Genomic DNA, 24,292 nt, shown 5'->3' on the forward strand with positions numbered 1-24,292 from the left:
TCTTGCGAATTTCTGCTTATGTACGCGTTGATCGTCCCCACACCTTTTAGCGTAACACTAATTAAACGGACGCCAAGACATTGTCACCACGCGGCATTGTACTGGTCACTTGGTTGCTTTGGTCAATCCAGATCCGATATCACTTTAAAAGTCCGAATGTGAAATACAGACGCGTTTGAGCATTTCTCTGGCTATGTGGACAACGAGAACACAGTCAAGATAAACTGCAGGCACTCATTGAACCAAAACGACACTGTCCCGCCACGTCTCCTCCCTCTTCTCCGCCCAACCCTTCACCACAAGAAGGAAAATGACCCACGCCATTAACGTCGCCGTGATACCCATAGTAACAGTTGCAACGACCATTCCATTGACACCGCTGTCAATCATAGATTGCACAGTGTCTCGGTTCTGTGACATCTCCATGTCAGATTGGTTCTTGACTCGGGAGATTGCAAGAGGGGTGGATAATCTTACACTCGCCATAAGCATGAATCCTCCACAGATGAAGCAAAACGAGCAGACGAGCTCCGACGGTGGACATGATGGGTATATTGAGGTTGGTGGTGATATTTGAAGGAGTAGATAAGTGCAACATCGTGCTGCTGATGCCGCAATGAGAAGGTTTCCAAACTAAGTACATCAGCAAGGATCCTAAAGATAGTGGGGAAGTTACTTGTTTGTGCATCATAGTTGATTCCGTGCTCATCTGGTGATGTCCGCCAAGAATCATTCCTAGGAGGAAGATAATCATCGCTGGAATCGGGTTTACCGAGATCCCTAGTTGCGGTTGCAGATGTTTAGAAAATTCGCCATTGGGGGGTGGAGCTTTAGGATATGCCTTGACCAAACGACGAAAGGCTTTTGACTCAACCATTAACCCGCACTGGAAATAGGTTAGAATTTGTCCCATTGTTAGCTCGCTAGGGTCACCTACTAACCCACCACCAATGAACAAAAGAGAGATAGCAACATGTTCAAAGTCTTGGGGAACCCACGCTTCACCCCATGCGGAAAGATGCTCCAGAAATACGTTCGTAATACCATAGAGGAATATGACAAAGCATTCAACCGTCTCCATTGATATCGAGGCAGTCCGCTTTGTCAGATTGGAAGGTTTTAGATTCCAGGCCCATCCGAATTCAGCAAAACAGCCTATCCAACGACCGAGCGTAATAATTCCAATCCCAACGAAAACTCCCCCTTTGATGAAATGTGCTAATCCATTGAAGATATGTTTCTCATGCTGTTTTGTGGATATTAGTAAGTTGTCCAAGTATCTCGATCAACATACGCACGAATATCCCAGCCATTGTGACCATTCCGGTACAAATGGCGACAAAGCCGAGGATGGGCAGTCCTCGATCAACAATACCGTACCACAAGTCTAGGATCCGTACAAGTAGATTCGATCCGGAAACGTTGGCCCACCGCCGACTCCATGTCATAGGTTCTCTGTATCTGTTCTCGAGCCTTGAATTGTAATGTAAGTGCACATCAAATAGCGTCTCGGAGTCAGTATCAATATAATGTTCCGATAGCTCGGGGTAAGGAGAGGCGGCTCTGGATGACGAACTTCTGCTTAGCTGATTCGAAGCTTCCATATTGCGCTCTTCTTCCCTGGTCATCCTGCCAGTTGCTTCTGCGTTCAACGGTGCGCGTTCATCTTTGGTCTCGGAATCCGATGTCCTCCCAATGGAATCTTTGACAATTCCGATAATGAAATGTGAAAATATAAGAGCAGATAAGGCCCACCCAAGATTATTGTGCGAGGCTTTTGGGTATAGATCCAGAGTTCTGGAGTTATATGCCCAGCCAAAAACCGTGCCGATGCCGTGAAGACCGAGGAATGCGATGTGAGACGGATATCGAAGATTTGACTTTGCGATATTGAGCATTATGGCTAGCTTATATCAATTCTCTGGGCTGCATTTGACTTCGGAGGGAAACACACAGATGGGTAAAGCGACGATCCAACCAAGAAACATAAATATAATGTGGGCATAAAGTAGATTTGATGAAGTGTGGTCTCTGAAATAGCTTTCTGCTGGAATTGACGATGATGATACATCTTCACTGCTTGCGTTCATCGGTATGGCTGTCAGAGGAATTGCTTGAAATATCATCGCCACTGCGACGTAGACATGAAAATGAGGCTGCCACATCGTGCTGACAATGAAGTTTTTCCAATTTGATTGGTAGCTTCGTATAAGAAGTAGCAAAGGGCTAGACGTACGAAGATATGTGAAATGATTTATGAGAGTGACTTGATAAAGGATAGAGAGAAGTACTTTATATACGCATAGTCCTTCCCATAGCTGCGGTCATCTCGGATTCTCGTCACCGCCAAGAACTAGAAATTCCTCGGAAGCCGGCGTCGAAACCTTCTTACGTCTTTATACAAGCTGCTTCCATAATTTATCGCATCTTGCAACCCCAAGAAGTATGCTTGTAATACGACCTGATATCGGGTACATGGAAAGTCTTACAAGGCCGCGAGTGAGGCTAGCTTCATACCCCCTAAATAATGAGCGCTAAGCCAGGATGGGCGACATGTTGCGAGACAAATAGAAGTGGATAGGTATGGCAATATTATTATTAATGTAGTAATCCCTGTGGCAAAATTGAGAGTCTTGTCAGGAGCGAAAATTAGAAATTGTAAGATCAAGTGAAGAATAATGGAGTGAACTTGCATATACACAGCTGAATGCTCTCTAGCGCCGGTTTCAGCCGCACGCAATAATAAACCGCTAGTGGGAAGAACATGAACGGAATACGTTTCGTCTATTCTGTTAAGCATCTTCATTCCATTTACGCAAGAACGAAGAGTGAGATTAGATGCAATGAGTATAAACTATGATAGTTATTTATCATAAGGCGGACAGACCATTATATGGCCGTAAACCTCATCTCAGGGGGACGTACCAGCCGCATAGGGTGGGCCATGTGACTAATCACATCCATCCCCAAGCACTTGCTTGCTGATGAACCCCACAAGCCCCACTGCGCGTTAGGGTTCAGATATAACAAATCAATTGCGAAAACATCCCTCATACGGCATTCCTGCCCACGGGTCTAGAGGGTTTTGTAATCCGTGGCAAGTAATTAATCAGTTGGATTATCAACGTGTAACATTCTCTCTACGCCCTTATATCCCTATCATGCCACACCTAACGATGTGATCTCGCCTTGTTCTTTTATAGGCTGCTCACCGACCTTGTACTCTGCTTTCCAACGTAACTTTACCGAGTCTCCTTTTCCTTGTTCTACTCCATTCAAGTAGATAACCTGTCTGACACCTGCTTGTTCGTGTGGCTGAAGCCGTCGTCCAGTTTGTGGCTGGAGCTTGAGCGAGTATCCCTGAGGCCGTTAGCAAGGACACGCTGGATTTCCATTCCAAAGTACTCACCTTTGTGACTGCGGCCATAAAAGTCAGTTCGGATATGGGCTGGGGTGTTGCGTTTGAAAATGTCAAGGACAATGTAATAATCGCTGGCGTTTGTGCCTCTCGAGTCGCATGTAGCGAAATGCCAATGTTGGTATTACTAACAGCGATAGTATTCGAGGGCGGAAGCGCTTCAGGCAATGCAGATGAAAACGCCCACTCGTCGTCATCAGCTACAGGAGCAGCTGTCGGTGCCACAGCTGGTGCTTGGTGGTTTCCAAAATCAAACATGGATGGCTGGGCTTGCTGGGGTGTTGAATATCGAACAGGAGAGGCTAAAGCAGCGAACGGGTCGATTGACGGGGCAGGAGGTTGAGCCTTAGCTGTTATACCTGCTTGTTGCTGCTGGAATAAGGATGGCTGTGGGGTGGCGGCTTTGGGAGTTGGTGCTGCGGATCCAAAAGTTGAGAATGCTGAATAGTCTGGTTTGACCGGTTGTGGATGTGATGGGTTTGGCGAGGTGGTAGGTGTTGGCCCTCTTGCTGTACTGTAGTCCGATGTTGAGGATATCAAAGCAGGACCGGGAATATCTATAGTCATAAGTAATAGTAAGAAAGCGAGAAACACATTACACTTACTACCATTGCTCCCAAATCCAAGAGAAATTCCACCACCCTGTCCATAACTTTCACCCATTGAAAGACCAAGCAAATCATCTTCTAAACCTCCAGGTTGGCGTTGTTGCGCCGGAGGTGACGGTTCTGTTGAAGCACTTCCATTTGGCTCTGAATCCCCACCGAAATCGATCAGGGACAACTCGTTATCAGAATTCTTTCCCACACCCGTGCTCGTCCCAAGCGTTCCTTTAGCAATCTTAGCAGCAGACTCAACATCTCCTTTTTTCATCAACTTATATCGTTCCACTGTCCGGTGTATGCTATCATTGATTTCCAAAAGTTTTGCAACCGCTTCATGATCATCGGATTCCTCCTCGCACATCTTTTGAATCTTTGGGTGGGCGCTTTGGAGTGCCGAGGCCAGCTCTTCGTATACATCGCCCTCGGTCATCTTATCACCGGGCCTGAACTCCTCCAGCCTCTCTTCCAGTAATCTTGCCTTTTGCTGTACTTTTCCAACCTCCTCGGCGGCTTTTGCCCTGTAATCGGTTTTTGTTCGGGTATCATATCCTGCCATTATCTTCATCAATCGATTCGCTTCTTGGAGGTCTTCGGGTCCACCACGTCGGATCAGCTCTTGCAACTTGGCAGATTGGGCGGCCTTTTCTTCTTCCTCCATCTCTTCCGCAGATTTCAGATTCTAGTAGAATGTCAGAATATATATCATTGGCTTAGGGAGGAGACAAACATACGTCACTAGGATTCAAAACAGCTGCATCTTCTCTCCTGACCTCGGGGAATATATATCCTTTGTAACTCAGAAGCCGATGCATATCCCGGATAAAACCCAAATCCTCCTTGTACCGCGAAGTCTGACATATTGTGCCCCGCCATTCCTCAATAGCCTCCAGAATCCTCTGCTGTACTCTAGTGGGCCTTATCGGGGGGCGCTCAGGAAACCTCCGTACGAGTTCATTGAGGAATTCTTTGGTACTGATCTGAAGATGAAATGGGTATCCGCAATTCTTGACGCAAATATCGAGGAGACTGAGAGCTAGTAAGGAGACGTTGGGGTTGCGATGATTGATGTAATTGACAATCGCGACAGCCCCCTCCCTGGGCGCATTGCCCTTTTTCGAATTGATGAGGTCGGAGATCTCAAGATTGAGCGCCAGGTTGGGCTCGAAGTTCTCGGGACTGCATGCTTGTTGGACGTATCTTTGGAGTTGTGAGGGGCCTGCATCTCCCATGGTACCAAAGCGGTCTCTGGCCGCCATCCGCGCAGACGCTGCCTCCATCTGGAGGGATTTGAGGGGATATCAGCACTGGCACTGGTAGTTGTAGAGGGAGAGATGGAGAATTCGAGGGGTTGCCTGGGTGTAGAGCAAGCTGGCGAGAGTGTGCGGCGCAGAGTGGTGGGGGGAAACAACTGTTTCTGACAGAATCATGAGGTGCAGTGCCAAGCGAAGCCGAAGCTGATGCCAAAGCCTTGGTGGCGTGGCATCCGTCCAAATAATTTACAACTTTTTAACACAACACAACCTCCTCTCCTCTCCACACCACACAAAACAAAATTCCCTCAAAATGGTCCGACACAAGAAAGATGGATTCTCATCCAGAGGCAAGAAATACAGCAATGCCCCAAGAGCAAGAGGCCCTCGAAACGATGGTGAAGACGGCGAACACCCCGCATCGCGCCCCGCCTTCAAAGCCGCATGCTGGGATTTGGGACACTGCGACCCCAAGAGATGTTCGGGGAAGAAACTCATGAAGATTGGTCTCATGCGCGAGCTTCATATAGGCCAAAAACACTCTGGAGTCATCATTAGCCCGAATGCGAAACAAACCATCTCGCCCGCCGACCGAGAGATTTTCGAGCAGTACGGCGCAGCAGTGGTGGAATGCTCATGGGCTAGAGTGAAGGAGGTGCCATGGCCAAAGATCGGAGGGAAATGCGAGCGACTGCTCCCGTACCTGGTAGCTGCGAATAGTGTAAATTATGGAAAACCTTGGAGGTTGAACTGCGTGGAGGCGCTGGGTGCGGCATTCTACATATGTGGACATCCCGAGTGGGCTGAGGAGGTTCTGTCACATTTCTCATACGGGCAGTCATTTCTAGACATCAACTCGTCAATATTGAAGCGGTACGCGGCTTGTAAGGATGAAGCAGAAATCAAGAAGACAGAGGAGGCGTGGATGGCTAGGTTGGAGAAGGAATATGCGGATAGTAGGGCAGACGGAGAAGATGGGCCGGAGACAGATATATGGAAAGGAGGAAACACGAATCATCGAGCGCCAGTCAGTTCCGATGAAGAAGATGAGGATGAAGACGGAGACGGAGAAAGTGACGAAGAGATTGATGGCATATATTTGGGCAAGAGGCCACCAAAGAATCTGGAAGAAGCAGCAGAGGAAGACAAAGACCCTTTTGAGATATCGGAGGATGACGACGAAGAAGAGATGGCAGAGCTTAGACGAAGAGTGCTGGCATCGAAACCGTTTTCAAATCCAACAGACACTGGGCAAAAGTCAGCACCGGAAAAGATATCTCGCCCGGTGCCATTGAAGGAAGACTCGGATGTGGAAGCCGACTCGGACAATGGCGACGATGACGAGTTTGACAACATTATCGATGCCACTCCCGTCACAGACAGAATTGGGATCCAAGCCAAGCAGAAAGCGAAGACATCGGAACCTCTTGCTAGTGCAGTCTTCTCGAGGACAGTCGTGGGTGCCCCAAAGAAGTGGTAGTGAAATCAAGACATCAATCGCATCCCCGTCTTAAGATGGCAAACATCTATGAGGTGAAATGAGAGACATATGATCGTGGAAATGTGGTACTAATCTTGTAGTTTATTGTCAGAGGCCACTGATACAGAGAAGTCCTATTTCAACGTAGTCTATCCCTTCAATTGCTGCAAAGTTTTGCATCTACAACCAGGGGTGTCTCTCATAGGTTAAAACGGACTTTTTCCGTCTTCTTTCTTCGCGCCAATCATGGTTATACCCACATTCCTTCCTATCTTTCAAGGCAACGGAGCCTCGTTAGCACTGAGCCTCATCATTCATATGTAAACATGTCGATCCTCCTCGGGAATAAGCTTGGTGTGTAGACGCCTTAGGCACCCACTACTACCATGCAGCCACACCTCCAAGTTCCAACTCCACATCGCGATCTCCAACATGTTGCTAGGTATCCAGTTTAAGTATTTGGGAGAGCTAGTCAGTCCCCGCAGTTTTGTGATCCTGGACCATTTGTCCGCTTTCCGCCGCTAAGTTTGGGATTCCAGTATAGTCCTAAATTTCGTTTCAACAGTCCATGTATGTTTTTCTGCTTGTTAATAGACTTGGGTTGTAATTGAGTAGCTGTCCCCGGGAGAATGACTGTTGGCCACAGAGATGGCGGTGGGACACTCGGTACGTCGAAGTCGCTGTCCCCCGCTAAGGTTGACGAGGAGAAAGAGGCTAGCAAAGATCCAGGGAAGTCTGTTCCTTGTCCCAGAAATGGCGTTCAAGGACAGGTCGTGATGGATTGGAATGGTCCAGATGATGTTGATAATCCGCACACATGGTCTCCGTCCAAGAAGATGTATCACGTCTTGGTGCCGGCAATACTCGGATTTGTTGTGTAGGCAATCACATTATATGACATTGTTTCTGAAACTCTGTACTTATCAACTTTTTATCAGCTCACTGGGAACGTCGCTCTACCCGCAATCCGTCAAGTCCATCGCCTATCACTTCCACACCAGCAACGAAGTCAGCCTCGTTGGCTTCACAACCTTCGTCCTCGGACTGGGCTTCGGGCCTGTACTCGGCTCTCCAGCCAGTGAAACGCTTGGACGTCGACCCGTATACCTGATTACCATTCCCCTCTTCGGACTCTTCACCCTAGGTGTTGGGTTTGCTCGGAATGTGCAGACCGTGATCATCTGTCGGTTTTTCGCGGGCTTGTTCGGTGGTCCTGCATTGGCTGTAGGCGCGGGCACAAATGCGGATTTATATCCACCAGACAAGCGTGTCTTCACCACTAGTCTCTTCACTCTGGGCCCGTTTTTTGCTACTGGTGTTGGGTATGTTCCTATCCCCTAACTTGGCTGCGTTTATTAGAAGCTGATGTTTAAACAGCCCGGTCATTGGATCATACGTAGATTCCAGAAAGAGCTGGAGATGGGTAGAATGGACGTCGATATTCTTCGGCGTGTTCGGGTTAATCTTCTCCATGTTTACGCAGGAGACATACAAGAAGATAATCCTCACCAAAAGAGCCAAAGCGCGTGGCGCTCCTCTGCCACCCGCTCCTACCGGCCTAGCATTTTTCAAACACATAATGACAGTTGTGCTGTTCCGACCCATTCACATGCTGTTCACCGAATCTATCGTCGCATCGTTCGCCATCTACGTATCCTTCAACTTCGCCGTGCTTTTCGGCTTCATGGCTTCTATCCCCCTGGTTTTCACCGCCGTCTACGGCTTCAGTCACGCACAGAGCGGCCTCCCATTTATAGCCATCGGCATAGGCTGTCTCCTCTCGATCCCCACCATGCTTCTGCTAGATAGGACCTTTTACCGCAAAGCAGTGCTCAAAGCAACAGCATCTGGACACGGCAGTGCGGTTGCGCCCGAACACCGCCTGTACGGCGCGATGCTGGGCAGTATTAGTCTCCCGGTTGGTTTGTTCTGGTTCGCGTGGACGGCGCAGGAGAGCGTGCATTGGCTCGTGCCGATCGTTGGATTGATCCCTTTCGCATGGGGCAATATCAGCGTGTTTATAAGCTGTGTGCTGTACATGGTCGATACATATATGGCTGCCAATGGCGCGAGTGCGATGGCGGCGAATGGGCTGGCGAGGTTTGTTGCTGGGGCTGTGTTCCCGCTGTGTACGGTGCAGATGTATGATGGGATGGGGTTCCGGTGGGCGAGTAGCTTGCTGGGCTTTGTTACTGTTGTTCTCCTGCCGGTGCCGTGGGTGTTGTTTTTGTTCGGGGAGAAGATTAGACGGAGAAGTGCATATGATACTTGGAAGGGATAGAGACTCTTTCCATAGGCGGTGTATAGAATTGAATCAACTGCATACAATACTCGCTTTTTGATACTTATCAGGAAGGATGAGTCTGGAAGCTGGGCTGGACAGGGACAAGTAGTTATGTCGTGCATTACCAATCACGTGCTGCACTGTCATGCTGGCTGGTGCAGATCATTTGGTAGCGCATGTGCAGTGCATGTGAAGATAATCCTTGCACTCCCTCAACGTCCATCAATGTGAGTGCAAGATAGCCCTGCCCTAGAAGTCTACCTGGCCTGGTACTGTACTCTGATAGACGAAGCTAGCTTAGCAGCCGTTCAATATTGTTTCCCAAGCAACTACGTCTAGCTCTAGCTGCATGTGGCAACGGCCGTCAATAGCCGGGCCGGATGGGGGTGACATCACAAAACCCAAGCCGAGAGCTCCGTTCTGACAAGTGCAGTGCAGTGCAGTGCGGTGCAGCACTGACCTTACTCTTACATATACATTTGGTAACATGTGGACTAATCGATCAATAGATGCTTTTAGATACGGAGATGGCCCGAGATAGCACAACACAGTGACCAACGATGTTGTGAGTAAGCACCGGGATCAAGTATCGAGACTCGTGATTGGACGGCCATTAGCTGTTGGCGGTGCCCCTCCTTGCCCCTCCTCGCCCCTCCTCGCCCCTCACCTACGAGTAGCTCACGGAGAAGAAAAAGGTGGCGGGATGGAGACCGAACGTACTGAAAAATACACTTGACTTTGCGCACAATGTGCTCTAAACTACCGCAAGCTCATCCCGCCACGATTCTCTTCTACGTAGAGTGGCCTGGATGGCAGGGTGGGTTGGGATGACGCTGCGTTGGTCCAGCCAGAAAGACAAAGGAGGGGTTCTATCCTACATAAAAACCTGTCACCACCCCCCACCACCACCGTTGTTTCTTCTCATCCAAATTCCACATTCCAGGCAATTAATTCAATTGAACCTCAACATCCTCAATCAACGCAACATAATATCACCACACCACACTACAACACACCACTCCTCAACCGCCATCATGCCTATCGCAATCCCCAAAGCCTCCTCCCTCAAAGACTTGTTCTCCCTCAAAGGCAAAGTCGTCGTCGTAACCGGTGCCTCGGGCCCCCGCGGCATGGGCATTGAAGCAGCACGCGGCTGTGCCGAGATGGGCGCCAACCTCGCAATCACCTACTCGTCGCGTCCTGAAGGCGGCGAGAAGAACGCCAAGGAGCTGGCCGAGACATACGGCGTCAAGGTCAAGGCCTACAAGTGCGATGTTGGGAACTGGGAATCCGTCTCGGGCTTTGTCGCCGAGGTCATCAAGGAGTTCGGCCAGATCGACGCCTTCATTGCGAACGCCGGGCGTACGGCTGATAGCGGCATCTTAGAGGGCAGCGTCGAGGCCTGGAACGAGGTCATCCAGACGGATCTCAATGGAACTTTCCACTGCGCCAAGGCAGTCGGTGCACATTTCAAGGAGCGCGGAACGGGGTCGTTCGTTATCACGGCGAGTATGTCGGGTCACATTGCCAATTTCCCGCAGGAGCAGACGAGCTACAATGTCGCAAAGGCCGGGTGCATTCATATGGCGCGCTCGCTGGCCAACGAGTGGCGTGACTTTGCGCGTGTCAACTCCATCTCGCCGGGTTACATTGATACGGGGCTGAGTGATTTCGTCGACGTCAAGACGCAGGATCTGTGGAAGAGCATGATTCCCGTGGGGCGGAACGGGGATGCCAAGGAGTTGAAGGGCGCATATGTGTACTTGGTCTCGGATGCGAGTACGTACACGACTGGTGCTGATATTGTCATTGATGGAGGATATGTCTGCCGATAGATCATCACTTCACATCACCCCACTTCGCTTCATGTCACATAGTATCAGTTATTGCGAGGAAATAATGGAAGGGTGCATCATGATCGAAGATTCTATCTTGCTTGCTTGTAGAGAAGATAGATGAAGAGTGAAGTAAAATCAAAAAGTAATTCTTCCCCACATGCATGTCTAAGTGATTTTAGTAACATCACCTCTCTATAAATACCCTCCTTCCTTTCTTTCCAATCCTATCTCATCCCATCTCATCTTACCTTACCTCTCAACTTTAATCCATTCATTCATTCATGCACGCAAAACCTTCACTTCCATCAATCCCCTCCCCCCACGTACGCAAATAGTAACACCGAAAAACACCCGACCACCCCATTGATTCGTTACCCCTCACCTCACCTCACCTCACCTCACCTTATACACTCAGCCCCTTGCACAGGAATAGAACCTACCTCTACCCCTCCCCTCCCCTCACTTCACCTTATCGCTCGCTCGTACTCCACTTCCAACCCACTGTACTGCACTCCACTATAGTCCAAGCGTACTGTACAAGTAGCGCTGAGCCGACCATCACCCGTCTACCTTACAAGTACTAAGTACTTACTCCGTATATCTCTTCTTTCCTTCTCCCTTTCTTTCTTTCTTTCTTTTTATATTTACTCCTAGTATCCCCAAGGTAAGAAAGATTCCAAGACCCTCATTTTCACTTCGTATCACTTGCAACCCCACCCCATCGCATCGCATCGGGTACCTGACTGACGCTCCGCTGGCCCTCCGGGGGCCACTGCCGTGGAGGCCCATGGTTCTTTTCCCTTTCTGCATATACTAACTAGGTACGGCATCCATTTATATAATTCGAGCTTAATAGATATATATATATACCTTAGTATCGCCATGCCCTCCCTTCCCTGTACCCAGGCGTTCCGTAATCTCTTCCTCTTCAACCTCCAAGTCTAGGTAGGGGGGGCAAGGATGAGGATGGAAAATAGAGAGGGAGCAAGCAATTATACTATTGATGATGATAATATTGCTAACTTGTAATAAGGCTATATTTTTATAGATCACTCGTCTATTTATTAATTGCGGATGCAGGTAGCGAGTAGGACGTCGTTATGCAAAGACAGCTAGCGCAGTCTATTTGTATTGCAGGCGGAAGGAATAATGTATAGTTGATTGATGGGCCGTTGCTTGTTCATTAGATAGAGAGAGTAGCAAGTAACAGCACTCTGTATCCACGTCCCCCCTCCGTTCTACAACTCCAGCTCGAAACCTTCATCAAAGTGACAGACGCATCTATACTTGCCCTCCGCGTCGGAATCCTACTCTATTCCCATCTCCACCGAGTGAGATCAGGACGCCGTCGCGATGAGAAGTCGATATCGTCTTTCATCATCCGGTCTGCATATGAGATACATCGTGCATGTCCCCAGCCAAACTAATCCTCTGTCTCCATGTTTTTCTTTGGTGCCAAAGCCAGCCATTCGTTCCATCTATATCCAAGTGAAGGAAGGAATCTCGAACTCTACTTCTCCAAATCATACTCGGTAATAGCCTGAACCTTGGCCGCGGAGGCGGATTCCTGTATTTTTCAAAGTACTAGTCAGCCTCTATACGTATCCGCATCTACATCTACATGCACGCCTAGCCTGGCATAAACCAAACCCCGCCAAAAGGAAATCGCGCACGAAAGACAAACAAGATAGAGGAAAAACAAACAGTTCGTTTCCCTGCCTCATTGTTACACTGTACGTACCGTATCAAACCTATACCCCAACCACTCCCTTACCAGCCGTCTCGCAACTTCAATCCCCACAACCCTCTCCCCCAAACACAGCACCTGCGCATCATTACTCAACACCGCTCTCTCCACACTAAAACTATCATGCGCCGTCACGGCCCTGACGCCCCGAACCTTATTCGCGGCAATGGCGACGCCCAGCCCGGTGCCACAGATCAACAAGCCCCGGTCTGCATCGCCGCGCGAGATGGCACGCGCTGCTGAGACGGCGTAGTGCGCGTATGCGGTCTTGTCGGACGCGGTGAGCGGCCCGACGTCTTGGACTGAGGAGACGCGTGGGTCCGAGCTGAGGTCCGCGAGGAGGAGGGCTTTGTATGAGAATCCGGCGTCGTCGCCGCCTATTACTATGCGGAGGGGCGTAGGGAGAGGGGGAAACATGGTGGGATTAAGTGGTAGGGAGAGGCAGGTATAATTTGGATATCTGGGGAATGTGATGGATGGATGTATGGGGTAGGGTATAAGTATATAAGTAGATGAAGATACGAATCCCAATGCTGAATGTAACGGATGGAAATTGATACACTCTGTGAAGAAGGAAGCAAGCAGGGACGCAGAGACGGACTTTGGAGTCTCTTATGAAAGAAAGATACTTACCTTTTCCCCCAATGGAAATAAACTAATACCACTTTTTCATTTCACCATCTCATCAACTTCGTGCGTTTTCTCCATGTCTTTCATACATTGTCTGCTTTTGCTTGAGCCCGCGAGACGCGCGAGATGCGATTTGAGGAGTAGAGTGGAGTGGAGCCATCACGTGCTTGTTTGATGGTGCTTTTCGGACGTGTTAGGAACAGGATTCTCTGTGGATACCTAGGTACCTAGGTCATGGGTGGCGGATTATTGTCGAGTCGAGGTTTGGAGAGAAGTGGGAGTGGGAGTGGAGAAGGACCAGATGGTCAAGGGTTATGCTGACGTAAGCAGCATAAAATGGATCCCGACGGCTTGGTACGATACGGTAGCTATCCCCGGCGCATACATATACTAGGGCTGTGGTGCGCGACTCGCGACTCGCGACCTGTCGTACGGGAATAGTCTCCAGACCCTTGGTCGGATAACAAAGTAAGGTACTGTTTCAGGCGATGGCCTGCCTACTCATAGGTACTGGCTATATGGCGGGGTCATCATATGGGTTGATGATGAACCATAATTCAACAAACCCAACTTAGTTGAAAAATCAGCATCCTCAAAATGGAGTGGAAGAAGCAAAATAAAACATATCAGATCCTGACAGCCGCTGAGAAAGGGGGTTATGGAGTAGTAGCACCAATTGCGTGAGTGAACACCGCACCTGGCCTTGGAATCTTCAGTTCACATGCATACGATAGGTATCTATGTAGCCTCAAGCAGGCAAGTAAGCAAGTAGTTACATATTACATACTGACAAGAATCCAGATACAATATCGAAGGCATAATCGGCATGGTTGCCGCCGCCGAAGCCAAGTCCTCCCCCCTGATAATCCAGATGTTCCCCTGGGCCCTTACCTTCAGCAACGGGCTTCTCGTGCACGCCGCCGCGCAAGCAGCGCGCGACGCCAGCGTGCCCATCGCCGTGCACCTAGACCACGCACAAGACGAGGCGCTCATCAAGCGCGCCGCAGACCTGCCCTTTGACTCCATCATGGTCGACATGTCGCACTACGAGATGGACGAGAACCTACGCAAGACCAGAGAGCTGGTCGAGTATTGTAACGAGAGGCGTATTACGACCGAGGCGGAGCCGGGGCGCATAGAGGGCGGCGAGGATGGCATTGCGGATACGGCAGATTTGGAGGGGAAGCTGACGACGGCGGAGCAGGTGGAGAGTTTTGTGGCGACGGGTATTGATTTTTTGGCTCCTGCGTTTGGGAATGTGCATGGCGAGTATGGGAGTAGAGGGCCGGTGCTGGAATATGAGAGGTGCGAGTTCCAATCTAATCTAATCTTTGGCTCCTCTCTCAAACAAGAGTGTTCCTGATACTGATGGTTTCTACGGATAACAGGCTTGAAGCCATCAGGATTGCTACGGGCGGCCGAGTCAGGATAGCTCTGCATGGGACGAATGATTTTCCGGAAGATGTCATGAAACGCTGCATCAAAGGAGGTGTGTCCAAGGTCAATGTCAACAAGTTGATTCTAGACGATTATCTGCAACACCTGAAGAAAAATGCTTCGACCATGTCTTTGACGGTGTTGTTGGAGGAGGGTGTCAAGGAAGTCCAGCGCATGATGGAGTGGCAGATGGATGTTTGTGGATCTACTGGAAAGGCGTAAGTGAGTTGCTTGATTGAAATATTTGATCATGGGCAGAGAAAAATAAGTAGCTATTTAGTATCTACGCCTTTCTTTGCCGTGTTGCTTAATGTCTTCACTCCTACGGTGATTTACGGCCTTGCACATGAAGGAACTGTTAATTATAACCCTTAGGCTATTTATGGTGCTTCCCTATGCTAGACAACAAAAGCGACACTTAATTTATTCTCATTGAATTTTAATGTCCCGACTACCTAGCACATTTCAAATTATATGCTGTTTTTCTTTTATCCGGGAGCCTTCTTCTCTTTATCAAGACGACCGTGAAACACGGTAGATACACAAGTCTGCAAGTAGATCCTAGTCGAATTGAGAGTTAAGCTTTTGTACCAGGTGCGGCGTATCTACTCTAGGGAGATATTTGCCTTGTCCGACAATTTCAACACTGGCTCGCAAAACGGTAAAAGTACGTGTTTGTGAAGTTCTTACGGAGGTATGGAATAATACTTTACTGCTACACTAATACTTTTTCATTGTGCAGCGCCAAATTCTGCAAGCTCTGAATTTCATTTCTATATCTCTATATCTTTATGCACTACCCATACAATCCTTTCTCTACCATGCGCCTACAATTCCCGCAATAGGAATATCAATACCCGTTGTATATGTAGCGGTATCTGAAAGAAGATAAACATAGGCACCACTATATTTTCAAGTCAGATATTTGTCTCCCCAAGCAGAACGTAAGGTAGGTACTCACCCTAACTCTTGAGGTAATGCAAGTCTTGGCATGCCTCCATAATACTTCATCTTCGTATCCCAATCCGGCGACTTCTCAACATAGTATGTCAACGCAGTCTTGACGAAGCCAGGCGATATACTATTGACTCTGATCCCGTGCTCCGCCCATTCCATAGCCAGAGTATGTGTCATATTCCTCACCGCAGCCTTCGTCGCACCGTAGGGCGCAGATGGCGCAGCCTATATGATATTTTACTTAGCATGTGGATCTTATCTCAACTTCCGGAGAGGCACTACGTTTCTTTCCTACTTACCCTATTCGGTCTATAACTCGTCATACTCGCAGTAAAAACAATAGCTCCCTTTGTCTTCAACCTGATAAACGTCTTCGCAGCTGCGGTCGCGCAGTTCCACGCTCCAAACACATTTAGCTTGAACAGCTGCTCTACCTGCGCCATGGTGAAGTCGAGCGCCGGCTGGTGGCGCGTCATGCCCGCATTTACAATCATGCCGTCGAAACGGCCTTCTGCCTCCACAACGGCATCGAGCGCCTTCGCGACGCTCTCTTCGCTCGTTACGTCTGTGTGTAGGTAGGCCAATTTATCTGGGTACTGTTTTTGCATGGCGGCGAATTCAGGTCCCGGGCTGCTGATATCGAGAGAGTATACTTTCGCGGCGGCGTTGGCTAGGCAAACTTCTGCGAGGCCGAGCCCGATGCCTTGGTTTGCTCCTGTGACTGGAAGGAGTTAATTTTGGTCTTGAGAAAGAATATATTGGCAGCAGGAGGAACTTACTTGTGATTACTTTTCCTTGGAGTGATATTTGCCATTGGTGACCTGCTTGTGGGAGTGTGCTCATTGACACAGGAGAAGCGGCTCCATTGCCAATTGGTGTGTCTTGGGCCGAAGGAGGCATTATGGTCTGATCTTGAGGAATGTAGAGGAGGGTCAGCTTCAATTACTGCAATGAAGTGATCAAGTCGTATGTAAGAATTAGATTTGAGAATTGTGGTTGACGGAAAAATGGGTGAGTTTGAGACAAGTGATATTTAGGAAGAACACAATCTTCAATTTTTATTTATATGGGCAACAGACTCACGGCTACATGTCTTGCTAACCTTCTCCATAACCCCACCATAGGAATCGTCTCGCACACTGTCCCCGCGTGGAGAAACAAGCGTCGTCAGATCGCCTAGTTGGTTTTTGAGGCGTGAACCGCGAGACGAGGTCGATTCTCCGCATGGAATCCACGTTTTGACCACGACATTTCATTTCGTGGTTCTGGGGACTAGCAGGGACCCCATTTATTTTCCGCCTGACTTGTACACTAAGATCACCCCATGGGAAATGCTTTGCGGGGAATGAAACATCTACGGAGTAGCACATAGGTAAAAGTAGGTGTAGACAGACAGTGTAGGTAGGCCTAAAGTGTGGATTGAATATTTTCCCATAAGAACATTCTCCTTTCCCACCTCCTCCAGGTTTCAAGTCTCAAAGTCCAGAACATTACATCACTGCTCTGTTCTGCTCTACTCCAAGGCACAATTTTAATTTCATATTTTATTATATACTTGTCGATTGTTCAGCAGCTCTCGCACAAATGGATCAAATGAATCACAAACAACACTCCACAGAGGTCGAAGATGTTGGGCCTAAAACCGACAATATGCATACCGAAGTTGATAGCTACGTTCCTGATACCGAAGAAGAGAAGAGGCTTGTGAGGAAGATAGACCTGTATCTTCTTCCTACAATCTGGATTATGTATCTCTTGTCATATGTGGATAGAACAAAGTTAGTATTGCCTTACTCTACACGCACCTGGATCGAAGTTCTAACAGCATATAGTATCGGCAATGCAAAAGTAGCAGGCATGGCTACCGATCTAGGTCTCGATTCCAACCGTTACTCAATCGTACTCGTGGTATTTTTCGTCGTCTACGTTGCTTTTGGCGTTCCTTACAAGTAAGTGCAAGCAATAACTCATAGTTCCGAATAGAATAAATATAACAAAAGTTTGAACGGCTAATTATTTATTTCCTGCAGCATGGTCTTGTCTCGAATCTGTCCTTCCATCTTCCTCCCAACTATCATGTTCTTATGGGGAGTAGTCACAATCGGCATGGGCTTTGCACCAAACTACAAGTCCCTCATCGCTTTCCGCATCATCGTCGGTTCCCTAGAAGCAGGCTTCGCTCCCGGTGTGCTCCTCCTGCTCTCCTCGTGGTACAAGCGCAACGAGCAGAGCAAACGCTTCTCCATCTACATCTCAGCCGCTATCCTCTCGGGTGCCTTCGGCGGCTTGATTGCCGGCGGTATCGAAGGGGGTTTAGACAACCGTATGGGTATCGCTGGATGGAGGTGGCTGTTCATCATCGAGGGCGCGCTGAGTGCTGGCTGGGCCGTCATTGCTTCTTTTATCCTGTTGGATTTCCCGGCCAATAGTACGAGGTTGACTGAGCGCGAACGCGAACTCGCTGTGCAACGCATTCTTTCCGAGGGCCAATCAGTGCGTTCGGAAGAGTTTCCTGATCTCACTCATGGGGAAGCTTTGACATTGGCGTTGAAAAACTGGCGGACGTGGGCTTTCACCATTGGGTATATGGTAAGTGGTTTCACCATCCTCTCCTTTTCTTGAACACTTGGGCTAATTCCGTATATCAGGGCATTGTTGGTTCGTCTACGCTTACATACTTCTATCCAACTCTCGTCAAAGGACTAGGTTACACGTCCGTACAAGCTCAGTATATGACTGTTCCTATCTACGCTGCCGCTTTTGTCTGCACTGGCATCACAGGCTACCTTACAGACAAAGTTATCCATCTGCGCGGCCTGATAATTGCATCGTGGTTGACGGTCTCAGCCATCTGCTCCATCATCATCTGCATCATGTATAATTTCATTGGAAGATATGTTTTGCTTGTTTTGATGGCGTCTGGGCTTTGGGTCGCAAATGCGTTGAGTTTGAGCTATGCTTCGAGCACCTTTGGCTCGTTGCCAAACGAGACAAAGGCTGTGTGCTTGGCCATTGTCAACTCTTTAGGGAACTTGGCTCAGATCTACGGCTCGTATCTCTTTCCGTCGACCGATGCACCAAAATACATTATGGGTTTCGGTGTCATCAGCGGATTATGCAGTCTCAGCGTTGTAATGTATGTCTTCCTGTATGTAATGCTGAAGTGTAGACCACAGAATTGAGACTGAAAGCGAAGGTTACCTGTGTGGGAGGACGTAAAATATGGACCATATAAACTCTTATTGGAAAAAAATAGTTTCAAGGCGGCATATTGACCCCAGCATCTCTACTATCATCGGTGGAGTCTATTCTCTTCCACTCCTGACGAAGTTCATCACATAGTGTTGACATTGGCCAACCTGTTCGTGCTTCACATTTTGTGATGAGAGAAATGATTTCATTTCGCTGAAATGTCTCTTGAACACACAATCCAGCTACGAATAATATAATCAGTGTTTGTTTTAATTTCAAAAGAATCAGGACATCCCATTGCATACCTCCAAACAAGCATTGTGACGATATGATCTGGCAGCCTTCATCCGACAATTGCATTGCGATACCCGCAATAACAGCCACAGCTTCGGACAATGATTTCTGATTAAGGGGTAAACATTAGCGTGCAGCGGACTGGAGCACTGGACCAAAGGGCAAGCTCACTTGAACTTTCATGTGTGAATTTAATCCAGCCATTGCGGGACGATGCAAGGTTATCAATATTCGGGCAAAGTAAAAGATCTGCAGTGCAACACCTACTCATAGTCAGCAATGGTAAGATGACTAAGTCCTTCATACACACCTAATTTTGGAGGATGTATCCAGAGTGGCTGGAAAATAGTAGTAGTCTTAGGAACTGGCAAGGTTTTAAGTTCGTCGCCTAAAGTGCCTCTCCATCTATCAAGCATTGCTAACAACTTATCCGCCGTTTGAGTCTTCTGGGGCACCACTGTATCTTCTGGCGATTGATCGGTAGGATCAGCGCAGAAGTTAACGGCTTGAGAGAACAGATATACAACTCTGTCTACCAATTCGGGTTTGCTTAGCTCGGGATAATCCACAACTGGTTTCCAGAAGCTCAAACATCGTCTACGTTCCCTGAAAGCAGCCCACACATCTTGACGAAGCCAAGCCCACCATACAGCTTGTCGGATGCCGCCGGAGCCTCCGTCGACATTTTGTGATCGTTGTATCCAGAATACCCCTTTCAGATGACGCTGCCATTCGCTTTGGGACTCGTCTAACATTTCATAAGTAGAGATTATCAACGCTGTTGCTAATAATTCTTCGGAATGTGCATAACTGTTATGATGGAGGGCGGTTCTGTCTATCATGTTAACATCGTGGCTTATTTGTGGTGCAAGTGGTATGATACACAACTTCAAATATGGGAGACTTCATCAAGGACCTAGAAAAGAACCATTAGACTTACTGAACATAGTGAAGTGTTTCGTAATAGTATTGCATAGCAAGATTGGGATCATTGCCCGTCTTTGCTGGGTCTCTATAATTTTGGCGAGACAGATGCTGTGCTGAAAGGGCTAGTATTGCCTTCATAAGTCCGGTGTTTCGAAGCTAACAGCGGAGTTGTGTATGAGAAATTTATCTTCTACAAAAGATGAGGCTCTTACCGCAAGTCGGGTGGTATGAACAGAGAAGTGCTTGTTAGGATCAAACAGATCTAGCCAGAGAGCGGAATGCTCTACGAAATTGCGGAATATCATGATTTCGGAATCTTTCAATACACTATCTTTGCTCAATTGCCAATACTGACTACCCGTATCCGAAGGAAGCAGCTCGTTCGATGCACTCAGAAACGGTTGATCAAGAACGTTCTGAGCTTGGCTGGCTGGCTCTACCAAATTAGCATACGGTTCTGGTCGTTCAAGAATGGGAGAAGAAGGCCGAGTAAAGCCTCTATTCGCCTGTAAAGCATCCTCGGCGAGAAGGTCCAACCATCTGATAGAAGCGAGGTCGGCGGTAAGACATTCGGACCCCAAGGTATCGGCAGGCGAAACATGATTGATATGAGGGGAATGTAGTTGATGTAGAGGCTCAAGAGGCTCATTGGGAGTATAGTCGAATCCGCGATGGTCAGCAAAGCTTTGGTTACTGTCCTCAACACTTTCTCGTGACCCCTGACGAAGTGCTGTATTATCTGATGATATCAAGGCGTGGTTCGCCATAGATGGCTGTTCCAAATTGGGCCACAGACAAGTTCTATTGGTCGGGCCACAGTTTCCACAGACTGGAAAGACCTCATTACATTTTTTATGCCTTCTGCGACACGTGATACTAAAGTGTGCTGTTAGTATGCAAGTTCTGCAATTGCGAAGCTCTGTTGAGGCACGGGTATCGAGCAAAAGCCTACCAGCCAGTCTTGGTCCTCAATCCCTTGCTTCTCGACTTTCTGATAGTCTTTCTTCTCCAAGCATTGCTGCCACTGGCAGCGGCCGAACTCGAGCCATCGAGCTGACTAGTTGTTACCTGCTCCATGGTAAGTAACCTGGTCTCCTTGGTACTTCGGCAGTGAGGCTCCTTCATAGTGGATCGGTCTCGAGCTGGAGTGTACAATGCACGCACTGTAAAGCGAAGATTTTGAGAAGCAATTTCGAAACTCGAGACGAGGAGAAGTGCACGTCTCGACGAGATGCAAGAAACTGGGGCATGGTACGATACCCCCAGACTTACCCCATCCCACCCCAATACGGGGAAATTTCTTGGGTGCACCGGCGATGCCTATCACTGACAGGGTAATGGGGTGAGAAAAGTCGGAAATGCCTCGAGACGCGGTGTCGAGTACTCCGTAGCCGCTTCGCGGGGAACCTGGAGTGCTGGTGTTCTAACTATCCCACTCTTCCGTATTACCACCAATGAACGTCACGTCAATCATCTCCACCCTCCACACTAAAATACCCCAATCCGTCGACATGGGACGCTAGGCTGGGGTATGCGGGGATTTTCCGAGTCAGCTTATTCCTAGTTGACATCAAAAGTTGACTCAATTTACAACTACTAAGAACTATTCATATTGAACTTTCCGTGTCTCGATTTAGCGGCTTTTGGTGGAGATGGCGGCAATAGTCGTCGTCTGTTCCATTTTCCAAATAGGGCTAACGACGACAATGAAACTAATCATCCCATGAGCGTCTCTGGAAATACTGATTCGAAATACCATAAAAACCCAAAACCCTATGTACATACAGCCCCACCGTTTATTAGAAGGCAACTAAGCGCTTCATATCTTCCATTCAGGTACAGTAACAGTATCAAAATGTCCACCCCGAGTCGAGGCATGTATCCATGGATCTACAGCGTGTTGTTCACGCGACGTAAATATGTGAAGATACCCTTCCAACAATAGCTATCCCTCTCTGTTGTCGTCGAGTAATTCATCTGTCCTCTTCTCCTCTTTTTCCTTCTCCTTGACCGCAAACCACCATGTCTAGCAAGCACTATTTCCCCGAGACAGCAGTCAATACTCTAGTCCCCCGAGCGTTGAAAGCTCTCGTTGCAGCGAATCCCTCCCTCGCCCTCATCGAGTCTGAACGAGTCGTTTTCAATACAAATCATGATGAATCCATAGTTGCAGTGATAAGTGGCGGCGGCAGTGGCCACGAACCTAGCTGGTCCGCTTATGTTGGAGATGGACTGCTGGCCTCGGTAGCTTGTGGTGACATCTTCGCCAGCCCAAGCATGAAGCAGGTTCTCTCTGCAATTGCTAGCTCTCCGTCACGGAAAGGCACAATCTTGCTCATCACCAACTATACTGGCGATAATCTCCATTTCGGTCTCGCGGCTGAAAGGGCCTTGGCTGTTGGTCTCACTCCCAAGGTTACAGTGCTTCCAGCGACCGATGATGTCTCGATTGGTAAAAGCAAATCTGGCAAAGTTGGGCGACGAGGCCTAGCTGGAAATTCCATCACGATGAAGGCGATAGGGGCAGCGGCGGCAAGAAACTTTGGATTTGAGCAATGTGTAGAAATCGGCAAGGCCGTGAACTCGCAGCTGGCTACTATTGGATCGGCATTGGATCATTGCCATGTACCGGGACGCCAGAACCACGAGTCGATTCCTGACGACACATGTATAGCGGGAGCTGGTATACATAACGAGCCTGGAGCGCAACGATTAACACCATTTCCTTCGGTTGAAGATCTCATAGATCATCTATTGAAGCTTGTCTGTGATCCGAATGATCCTGAACGGGGATATGTCAAGTTCGGTGACAATGACGACGTAGTTCTCTTTATCAATAACTACGGTGGCATTTCCAATCTTGAACTTGGCGCCCTAACCCAGGAGATTATTGAGCAACTTGGTGAGTCCAGTGCCCGCCGCTTTAGTTTGTTCGTTCCAAAACTAATACTGTGAAAGATGCCAAATGGCATATCAAGCCGGTGAAGATCTACGCAGGCACCTTCGAAAGCTCACTCAACGGGCCGGGATTCTGTGTGACTCTATGTAACATTTCAACTGCAGCAACTGCATGCAAGTTGAGTTCATCCGAGCTGCTGGATCTGTTGAGCGATCCTACCGCAGCTCCTGCATGGCCCAATGTCCTTTCAAACACCTCGACAAAAGTCACAGGGAAAGTCATTCAACGAAATAATAATGTTTCAACACGACCTAAAATTTCATCCTCGGAAGACATTCTTGGTAGGTTTGAAAGCCGCGCACTACTTTATATCATTCTGATCAGAGGCTTTTTATCTAGTGGATCCATCATTACTCGACCGTGTCGTAAGACAGGGCTGTGTAAAGGCCATCGCTGCGGAGCTAAGCCTTACAAAATGGGATATGGTGATGGGAGATGGTGACTGTGGAGAAGCAGTGTTTGGAGTAAGCACAGGTAATACCCATTCATCTAACCCACTTCCCGATTCTCTCCCTTTTAACAACATTTCCCCTTAGATATCATCAAACTCCTCGACTCTGGCGTCGCAAAAACCGGGTCTATATTCGATGTATTATACTCCATAATTGACGCAGTTGACAACATGGGCGGCACACTCGGTGCAATATTTGGCATCTTCCTCGCTGCTCTAGCCACTTCCCTACGAACTTCCTCAACCCAATCTCTCTCTAACCCAGCGCCTCCATCCTCCCAAGGATATGCCCGGGCAATTGGCCAGGCAACGGAGAAGTTGAAGAATTATACCGGTGCTAGAGAGGGAGACCGTACAGTGATGGACGTTCTCCTCCCCTTCGCAGCAGCTTTTGAGAGCTCCGCAGACTTTGGAAAGGCTGTGGCGGTGGCCAAGGAAAAGGCAGAGGCAACGAGGTATCTGAAACCGAAGTTTGGGAGAGCTTCGTATGTTGGGAAGGGGGGAAAGGAGCAGGAATTGCCTGATCCTGGAGCGTGGGCATTGATGGAGATGTTGAGTGGGATGTTAGAAGGAATCGACTAAGCTATTTATTGGTGGAAGAAGAAAAAATAATTGCAATTAGCTTCCTAGACGTCCCCGTGACCACGGTGCGAATATAATACTTCCTGGCTAGTGGCTAGAAGGATCCCAGTGCGCAAAATTCATTTGTACGTACGTATCCTAATCACTCTGATTTCCTGTGAAAGAAAAATGTAATACTGAAACCCATCTAAGCTCCCCGCCATTTTAAAACCCGTGTTGAGCCCTCAAACTCGTCGAACCA

The 24,292-nt window shown here is 48.4% G+C and overlaps 10 protein-coding genes across 10 annotated transcripts; 6 read left to right on the plus strand and 4 right to left on the minus strand.

Annotated features, from left to right (window-relative positions):
• Positions 1-234: 234 nt before the first annotated feature.
• On the minus strand, positions 235-2,165 carry LHYA1_G004935 (uncharacterized protein; the record flags this gene model as incomplete). Its single annotated transcript, XM_031149887.1, has 5 exons — positions 235-633; positions 677-886; positions 938-1,246; positions 1,299-1,903; positions 1,955-2,165. The coding sequence occupies 5 exons, from the start codon at positions 2,163-2,165 to the stop codon at positions 235-237; spliced, it is 1,734 nt and encodes a 577-aa protein (XP_031005034.1).
• Positions 2,166-3,159: 994 nt separating this feature from the next.
• Positions 3,160-5,300, minus strand: LHYA1_G004936 (putative ADP-ribosylation factor-binding protein; the record flags this gene model as incomplete). The annotated part of the gene is made up of 4 exons (XM_031149888.1): positions 3,160-3,360; positions 3,410-3,975; positions 4,024-4,702; positions 4,755-5,300. The coding sequence occupies 4 exons, from the start codon at positions 5,298-5,300 to the stop codon at positions 3,160-3,162; spliced, it is 1,992 nt and encodes a 663-aa protein (XP_031005035.1).
• Positions 5,301-5,586: 286 nt separating this feature from the next.
• TSR3 (Ribosome biogenesis protein) lies at positions 5,587-6,753 on the plus strand (the record flags this gene model as incomplete). The annotated part of the gene is made up of 1 exon (XM_031149889.1): positions 5,587-6,753. One exon carries the CDS (start codon positions 5,587-5,589, stop codon positions 6,751-6,753), a length of 1,167 nt encoding a protein of 388 aa, XP_031005036.1.
• Positions 6,754-7,382: 629 nt separating this feature from the next.
• Positions 7,383-9,034, plus strand: TPO4_0 (Polyamine transporter; the record flags this gene model as incomplete). The annotated part of the gene is made up of 3 exons (XM_031149890.1): positions 7,383-7,630; positions 7,692-8,075; positions 8,131-9,034. 3 exons carry the CDS (start codon positions 7,383-7,385, stop codon positions 9,032-9,034), a joined length of 1,536 nt encoding a protein of 511 aa, XP_031005041.1.
• Positions 9,035-10,071: 1,037 nt separating this feature from the next.
• lxr1_1 (NADP-dependent mannitol dehydrogenase) lies at positions 10,072-10,872 on the plus strand (the record flags this gene model as incomplete). The annotated part of the gene is made up of 1 exon (XM_031149891.1): positions 10,072-10,872. One exon carries the CDS (start codon positions 10,072-10,074, stop codon positions 10,870-10,872), a length of 801 nt encoding a protein of 266 aa, XP_031005042.1.
• Positions 10,873-12,385: 1,513 nt separating this feature from the next.
• On the minus strand, positions 12,386-13,039 carry LHYA1_G004940 (putative ribose 5-phosphate isomerase; the record flags this gene model as incomplete). The annotated part of the gene is made up of 2 exons (XM_031149892.1): positions 12,386-12,442; positions 12,617-13,039. 2 exons carry the CDS (start codon positions 13,037-13,039, stop codon positions 12,386-12,388), a joined length of 480 nt encoding a protein of 159 aa, XP_031005022.1.
• Positions 13,040-13,849: 810 nt separating this feature from the next.
• LHYA1_G004941 (putative fructose-bisphosphate aldolase) lies at positions 13,850-14,911 on the plus strand (the record flags this gene model as incomplete). Its single annotated transcript, XM_031149893.1, has 3 exons — positions 13,850-13,932; positions 14,054-14,557; positions 14,641-14,911. 3 exons carry the CDS (start codon positions 13,850-13,852, stop codon positions 14,909-14,911), a joined length of 858 nt encoding a protein of 285 aa, XP_031005021.1.
• A 594-nt stretch (positions 14,912-15,505) lies between these two features.
• Positions 15,506-16,546, minus strand: MTDH (putative NADP-dependent mannitol dehydrogenase; the record flags this gene model as incomplete). Its single annotated transcript, XM_031149894.1, has 4 exons — positions 15,506-15,593; positions 15,651-15,871; positions 15,946-16,367; positions 16,426-16,546. 4 exons carry the CDS (start codon positions 16,544-16,546, stop codon positions 15,506-15,508), a joined length of 852 nt encoding a protein of 283 aa, XP_031005024.1.
• Positions 16,547-17,230: 684 nt separating this feature from the next.
• On the plus strand, positions 17,231-18,865 carry prlL_5 (MFS transporter; the record flags this gene model as incomplete). Its single annotated transcript, XM_031149895.1, has 4 exons — positions 17,231-17,595; positions 17,677-18,235; positions 18,295-18,782; positions 18,823-18,865. The coding sequence occupies 4 exons, from the start codon at positions 17,231-17,233 to the stop codon at positions 18,863-18,865; spliced, it is 1,455 nt and encodes a 484-aa protein (XP_031005023.1).
• A 3,216-nt stretch (positions 18,866-22,081) lies between these two features.
• Positions 22,082-24,051, plus strand: DAK (Dihydroxyacetone kinase; the record flags this gene model as incomplete). The annotated part of the gene is made up of 4 exons (XM_031149896.1): positions 22,082-22,961; positions 23,018-23,299; positions 23,343-23,492; positions 23,555-24,051. 4 exons carry the CDS (start codon positions 22,082-22,084, stop codon positions 24,049-24,051), a joined length of 1,809 nt encoding a protein of 602 aa, XP_031005026.1.
• Between the last annotated feature and the right edge of the window lie 241 nt (positions 24,052-24,292).

This window comes from Lachnellula hyalina (assembly GCF_007821495.1).
Source record: "Lachnellula hyalina strain CBS 185.66 chromosome Unknown contig00074, whole genome shotgun sequence".
NCBI lineage: Eukaryota > Fungi > Ascomycota > Leotiomycetes > Helotiales > Lachnaceae > Lachnellula > Lachnellula hyalina.